The 7,500-nt window shown below is 45.1% G+C and overlaps 2 protein-coding genes across 3 annotated transcripts in view; one reads left to right on the plus strand and one right to left on the minus strand.

Annotated features, from left to right (window-relative positions):
* The window catches only part of LOC119592856 (alpha-tocopherol transfer protein-like), a 14,243-nt gene extending 7,426 nt beyond the window's left edge, over positions 1–6,817 (plus strand). Inside the window, exons 2-7 of one of the 2 annotated variants that reach the window (XM_037941762.1) lie at positions 739–908; positions 1,491–1,650; positions 1,926–2,184; positions 3,465–3,575; positions 3,885–3,990; positions 5,529–5,680. In XM_037941762.1, coding sequence (XP_037797690.1) covers positions 758–908; positions 1,491–1,650; positions 1,926–2,184; positions 3,465–3,575; positions 3,885–3,990; positions 5,529–5,680 — 939 coding nt within the window. In that variant the 5' untranslated portion in view covers positions 739–757. Of the gene's footprint in view, positions 1–735; positions 909–1,490; positions 1,651–1,925; positions 2,185–3,464; positions 3,576–3,884; positions 3,991–5,528 lie in introns of both variants that reach the window. The other variant, XM_037941755.1, reaches the window with a different exon arrangement.
* A 183-nt stretch (positions 6,818–7,000) lies between these two features.
* LOC119592843 (myeloid zinc finger 1-like) overlaps positions 7,001–7,500 on the minus strand; it is a 22,140-nt gene continuing 21,640 nt past the window's right edge. Inside the window, exon 2 of the mRNA XM_037941747.1 lies at positions 7,001–7,500. This exon is cut by the window's right edge and continues 1,254 nt beyond it. Coding sequence (XP_037797675.1) covers positions 7,154–7,500 — 347 coding nt within the window. The 3' untranslated portion in view covers positions 7,001–7,153.

A 7,500-nucleotide genomic window follows, 5' to 3' on the forward strand; every position in this document is an offset into this window, starting at 1 on the left:
ACACACACACACACACACACACACACACACACACACACACACACACACACACACACACACACACACACACACACACACACACACACAAAGTTCTTTTAATCGCTGGTTTCATTAACAGCCTCCTTTACACACGGCTTGGGAAACGTGGATCTGTGGCGTAAGTTCCACATCCTGCTTATGTAAAGTGGATGATAAGTAACGAGAGACTCTCACATCTATCGAGGCTACTATCAATCTATATATATCTAGTTATCAGTCTATCCCCCATATGTATGTGTGTGTGTGTGTGTGTGTGTGTGTGTGTGTGTGTGTGTGTGTGTGTGTGTGTGTGTGTGTGTGTGTGTGTGTGTGTGTGTGTGTGTGTGTGTGTGTGTGTGTGTGTGTGTGTGTGTGTGTGCGTGTGCGCGCGCGCGCGCATATAGCCACTCTACCCATATTTCTATTTATCCCATAGATGGGACCCTGACAGGTGCTCCACTCTGGGTCGAAATGGACCTGGGAGCAAACATTATATATATATACATATACATATATATATATATATTTATATATATATATATATATATATATATATATATATATATATATATATATATATATGTGTGTGTGTGTGTGTGTGTGTGTGTGTGTGTGTGTGTGTGTGTGTGTGTGTGAGAGAGAGAGTGTGTGTTTGTGTGCTCATAAACAGAAACGCAGAGTTAGATTTTAATCACACTGTTCATATCTCTTCCGCAGCAGTTTCCGCGTGCAGACGACCATGCCCGAAGCGGAGGAAATTAGCACGCTCTCCCCTGAGTTGCAGCGCCTCGCAAGGGAGGAGCTGAACGAGGACCCGAAGCGCCGCGAAAAGGACATCCAGGCAGTGCGGGAGTGGCTCCTGAAGCAGCCCCACCTGAATGCCCGCACAGGTACGGGAGGGGGTTGGGGCAGCCCTGAATTAACCATTATGTAATATGCAGCAACTGACGTAGCTCTAGAAGGAATTTACTAGCAGTAGCCATTAATATTATGGAATTTAAGATTCGTAGAAAGACCTGGTGGCAAGAACGGTATTTTAAAAGTATTTGTTTATCTTTATTTCATTATTACATGACCTCCCTCTCCTTCTCCATCCCCATGACCCCTTCTTCCTCCTTCTGCCCCACGTGACCTCCTCTTCTTTGCCTCATGACTTCTTCCTCCTCTTTCTCCTCCCCCTCAAGACTTCCTTCTTCCTTCCATGACCTCCTATTCCTCTTTCGCCGTATGACCTCCTCTTCTTCTTCTTCCTTCTTTCCCTTATGACCTCTTCGTCCTTCGCCTCATGCCCTCTCTCCTCTTCCTCCCCCTCATGATCTATTATTATTCCTCCTCCTCCTCTTCTTCCTCCTCCTCATGACCTCTTTTTCCTTCTCCTTTCCCTTATGACCTCCTCCTCCCTCGCTTCATGACCTCCCCCCCCCTTCCTCCTCCTCCTCCTTCGCCTCACGACCTGTTCCTCCCTCCCGCAGACCGACAACTGATCCTGCGGTACCTCCGAGGATGCAAGTTCTCCCTAGAGCGGACGAAAGCCAAGCTGGACATGTACTACACGTGCAAGGGGGCCCTCCCGGACATGTTCAAGGGCAGAGATCCTCAAAACCCGAAACTAAGGAGCATCATCAAGCTAGGGTGAGGTAGTGTGCAAGGACGGGGGGCTAGCGTGAATGAGAGGAGTGAAGGATGTACGTGAATGTTCGACGAATTGGTGATACTTTGTTGCTAGACGTAGTTACAGTGATTTTTAACAGTGACTGGGTTGTTTTCGTTTTAAAAGGCGGTAGAGATTTGTAAAATATCATATGAATGAATTGCTTGCATAATCCAGTGCACCCCATGGTTTTAGAAATGATGATAAGTGATACGAAATAATAGGCGATGAAGCACAGCAAGACTTCCCTTCCCAGGCTGATGTTCCCATTACCCGGCTACGACTCCGACGGCCGGAAGGTCATCTTCGGGCGGCTGGGCGCTTGGGATCCCTCAAAGCACAAGCCCGAGGACCTCTTCAAGGCGGCCGGCATGCTCTTCGACGTTATGTTCCTCGAGGACGAGCAGATGACGGTCACGGGCATCGTCCAGGCCAACGACATGACGGGACTCACGCTCAAACACGTGGCCGCGCTTCCGCTGCCCCTCATCAAGCGGGTCTCGACCACCTGGCAGGTATAGTGTGCTCGATTAAGCCAGCCATGCACATGGTTGAGCTTAAATATACTAAGTAATCCTAACCCCCTTAAGTCTGCAAAATGAAATAGCATTTGCGGGGATATTTTGCTCCGTATCCATTATACAAACGAGAATCTACGAGTCCACTTCCGTACCACGTTGACAAAATACTCGACACTTGACTCACCCATTCAAGATAGGCAAGCACACGACCCGTCGTTAGACCCAGACATGACTCAATTAGCAATCATGTGCATGACTCACTCCCGAACTGATGCCATGACCCTTATCAGTCAGGATTTTACGTCTTAGCCATTACTGTAAGTGTCCATAGCATCTGAACTAACAGACGAGATAATAACATTAAACACACACTGATTAGAATAAAATAAAATATAATACAGGAATGGTGTGATTAAGATCCTTCGCAAATATGTGACGAAACCTGACATCCAGGAGACAATGTCGCCGTTGTGAGCTTATCTTGAGATACGTTATCTTCGGGAGGATCGAGCGCGTTGAATCACTCCCTCCCCCTGTGCTAGAGACCTTTAGTAAAGTGAGGCGGTTTTCCCCGTATCAAATGACGGCGAAAGTGATCTCGTTAAGCAGAATTTGATTTTCTTTGTTTTTGGGGGATAGTGAATGTTCATGTTCGAAATCACCATAGATAGGAAGTTTAACAACACTTTTGTTAAATATAGAAATATTACAGTCCCTGATCCTATATATATATTTTTTAATTAGACGTGCTAATTTGCATGTAATCGTTAGTCAACTAATATATTATCAGAGTGGCAAAGGTCATGTGTTATCTGAAGTTAACTATCAGAAACATAAGGGAGGGAAATGAACTCGGTATTTTCAAGAGAATAAGTTGATATGTATTGATAAGGGTATTCCATTTTCTTCCTTTAATAATAATGATAGGTAGATATGTAGGCAATTGAGTAGATTGTTAGATAGGTAAATAGAATAAATGAGCAGAGAGGTAAATAGATAGGTAAATACGAATACAAAATATTGAAGGCAATAAACCCATTCATTTGAAAGAGAAAAATCAAGGTGGACTATTTCCTTTAAAAATCTGTGCCTTTATACGTAAGAATCTCCGGGATAGATTGAAATATCTAGCAAAGTTACTTATTTGTGTATTTATCTACTTACTTATAGATGTATATGTTTATTCATTTATTCATTAAGCATTCTGTTTTTTTTTCATTCATTCATTTTCAGACCTTCTAATTAATTAAAAAAAAAAATTGTTTTGCTTTCAGGAAGGTTACCCCTTCCGACCCAAGGGTGTTCACTACATTAACACTCCGCAGGCATTCGATGCTCTGTTCAGTCTCTTTAAGCCTTTGATGCGGGAGAAAATGAAGAAGAGAGTGAGTATTTCAGGTGGAAAATGAAATAGAATGCTCTTAGTAGTGATGATAATGTCAGTCATTCAGATAGTAATGTCATTCAGTCAGTGATGCTAGTTAGTATTTAGTCAATGATGTCAGTCATTCAGTCATTGAAACCAGTCAGTCAATGATGTTCGTTATCAGTCATAATGTTTCTTACCCCCCCCTCTTTCTCTCTATGCCCATCTGCTGACTCCCTTTTCCTTATTCGATATTTCATCACAATCCCACATACCTCCGTCCTGACCTCTTCATTCTCCCTTGCACTAACACTCTTCGTCCTTGCAGATCCACATGCATGGCAGTAACATTGACGGAATGTGCAAGTTCTTCCCCCGTGAGATGCTGCCGTCGGAATACGGGGGGTCGGCGGGAACCGTACAGGAAATTGCAGGTGTGTGGATTAGAGAATTGTCTGAGAGTAATTGTTTTAAGATATTTCGTTGTTTGGAATAGCGGAGAAAAAAAGTAGGGGAGAGAAAAAGTTGGTTGATGGTCAATGGTTAAAAGGCAAAATAAATGTGCTAGACATCAGAGGCCACAGTACTATAGGAAGCTGTAGTGGTGCAAATATTAAAGGGTAAATTGACGATGCATGTGGTACACGTCAAAAATTATACCGTAGTTTAGGTTGGTATGGTACTGAAAGGGGTAAAGAGGGGTGAGGGTAGAGGGGTTGAGGGGGATGGATGTCGACGGTCACTTTAAGTGTAAAGGGAATGGCAGCAGAGACATGACGATGGATGTGTAGGCATGTTATTCTGGATCACGATTAGATAGCTTGGAATGTCAAGAACCTGAAATGGAATTGGTTGGGGAGGTCTGAGAAACGAAAGTTTTCTTACGAAAGAGAGAAGAGGAGACAGACGTTTGAGGGGCAGAGGAAGAGGAAGATGTAGGAGAGGATGCGGTAGAAGATGGGGTGGAACGTTCAGATAGTCTGATACCATGAGTAGATCGAGGAGGAGGGGTAGGCACTAGGGAAGTTGACTGGGAGAGAGAGCGGGTAGAACAGTTTTGGGAGAAGGGGGATGGGCAGAGCGAAAGATAGCAATGGAGTAAGGAATAAGAGAAAAACCTCGACGCCTGATTCCTGTCTGACCTTGCATAAAGGGAGGCCAGGTCTGAATCTGAGGACTGTTACCTCTGACTCAAACTTATAAAAAGGGCAGCTACTATAAAATACATTGTGGGAGCCATCACTGCTGGCACACATGCGTGACTGCGGAAGACAATTTGAACGATCATAGCCAGGTTGGGCACATAGAGGGAAATGGACTGTGGAGCGACATTGCTTAGTAGGGTTGTCAAAACGTAAACATTTCTGATATTGACAGGGTTGGGGTCGATATGGTCAATATAAACTTCACTGGGGAGTTCATGTCTACATAAGGTTATTTTGGCAATGCAGGTGATTGACTTTCGGCGGCCTCTGGAGGGAATATTAGGGCAATCAGTTGGAGAGATGGAAACGGTTCCAGTACAAGTGAAGCTAAGTTTGCCAGTTAGATCAGTTGAGAAGGGGGTAGTAGTAGTGTTCAGAGTCGTGGTCAAAGGAGAGCCAGGGGTCAGAGAACCAGGGTAACTGAAATCAGTGGGACTAGTTGATGAAGGAGCTTCATTACCCCTAAAAGGGGTACAAAATCTTCATTACTGGTTATGTACGCCCGGAGTATGTAAGGGAGAGAAATGGTCCGATAATTATCAAGAGAGGTGATAACGTTATTCCTTTTTTACAGAGTAGGTTCATGACCTAAAACTTTTTAAAAACGCTGATATACAGACAGAGAAGGCCAATAATTTTTAATTTATGGAGCTAAAGAACGCGTTTTTCGTTTTATCATCATCTCCATCCCCATCCCCATTATCCTCCCGCCCTCCCATCCCCATCTCTCCCTCACCCCTGCCTCACATTCCCCCCTGCTTCCTCAGACCTGTGGCTTCGGAAGATGGACGACTACCGCGCCTGGTTCCTGGAGGACGAGCGGCACACGGCGGATGAATCGAGACGCCCCGGCAAGCCCAAGACGACGGCGGATCTCTTCGGCACCGAGGGCTCCTTCAGGAAACTCGACTTTGACTGAAATCCTCCTCGGCCTTTCGGTTCCCTAAGTTAACTTATTGTAATCTCTCCATGCAGAGCGCTGTCCCGTGTGCGTGTGTGTATAGTTATGTATACGTGGGGTAAATGTGTATACATGTGTGTATAAGTGAGCATCCTTGTGTAAGTGTGTATATATACGTGTGTAAGGGTAGGGGTTGACAGGGAAGTGGAGTGTGTGCGGGTGTTAACTGAGTGAGCATGGAGACGGGAGAAGGGATAGGGAGAGATGAAACAGATGGGGAGAGAATGACAGAGAAGGGTGAATTGGAAAGAAAAAGAGGGAGAGGAAATGTCGGTGGGGGTGAAAATGACTGAGGGGGATGAGAGTGAGGAGAGAGTGTTAGGATAACAGAGGGATTAAGAGCGATAGTGAGTGAGTGAGTGAGTGAGTGAGTGAGTGAGTGAGTGAGTGAGTGAGTGAGTGAGTGAGTGAGTGAGTGAGTGAGTGAGTGAGTGAGTGAGTGAGTGAGTGCGCGCGCGCGCGCGCGCGAGAGAGAGAGAGAGAGAGAGAGAGAGAGAGAGAGAGAGAGAGAGAGAGAGAGAGAGAGAGAGAGAGAGAGAGAGAGAGAGAGAGAGAGAGACTTACGGCAACAGAACAACATAAAAAGGACTCGTTTTCGTGGAACGTTAGCACCGAAAACACCGTCCTTAAGCTCTCTATTACAGTTGCAACTGACACATTAATCGGTTAAGTTGCACAACTATTTTGGATATTGACTTGTGTTTAATGTAGTTTTAAACAAACTTTTGTTCAATTTGCATTTTCATTCTTTTGCTTTATGAATTGATATTATAACACAGCATTCAAGATTATATATTTCAAAAAACAGGTTATGATGGAACACAAGTCAAGTTGTGACGTATCGAATGAACTGATTATATTTTAATGCAACAGCCACGTCGAATATCATTTCAAAAGTTTACGTTCCGATTTTTAATTTCGAACTGGTGTTTCGAGGCGTAAGGTTTGTGTCTGCTGTTTTCTTCTGTATCTCCAAGTTAGTTTAATCATTAATATTTATGTAATCTGTGTATGTAACTTGTAGTGCATGAGGATGTGTATGAAATGTGATCTTTGTAAATCTCTGTATTTTTCAATATATAACATTATGCAGTATACAGTGTTTCTTTTCCCTACCTGGCTGCATTTCGGTTTAATAAACTACTTTTTAACAAAAATTTCTGTTTTAGGAAACATTTGATATTTTTAGCTCATAAACTTACTGGTTCTTGAACACTGACGATGCAGTCCGAGGAGAGGAAGGAGCAGGAAAAGGCAATATATAATAAAAGTGCGAAATCCACATAAAATTAATGTATTGGTAAAAACAGGTCCTGCCACGCCATCGGTCGCGAAGACAAAGCGGCAGGTGTCACAGGGTCAAAGTAAGGCGTTACCTAATTAACAAGCATCGAACGACAAGCACAACGTAAAACACTATAGAAGTTGCTCCTACAGGCCCAGACTAGTGATGTACTCCGGGTGGTGTTCGCGGACGTGGCGCACCAGGCGATGAGCCTTGCAGCCCTTGAAGTTCTGCAGGCACACTGGGCAGGCCATGGCGCGCCCCGTCTCGTGCTGGCGGGCGTGTCTCTCCGCCTGCTCCTCTGACTCGAAGTTCTCCTCCCCGCACGCGCCGCACATCCACCCGCCCGACGCCGTGGCTTGCACGTGACGGGACACGCGCGTGCACACCTCCGTCACCATGTGCACGATCCGGTCCGACGGATGGCGGAATCCCCGGCCGCAACGTGTGCACGGAAACGGCTTGGCCCCCGAGTGCACGCGGCGATGGGCGT

Source organism: Penaeus monodon, chromosome 3, assembly GCF_015228065.2.
Source record: "Penaeus monodon isolate SGIC_2016 chromosome 3, NSTDA_Pmon_1, whole genome shotgun sequence".
Lineage (NCBI taxonomy): Eukaryota > Metazoa > Arthropoda > Malacostraca > Decapoda > Penaeidae > Penaeus > Penaeus monodon.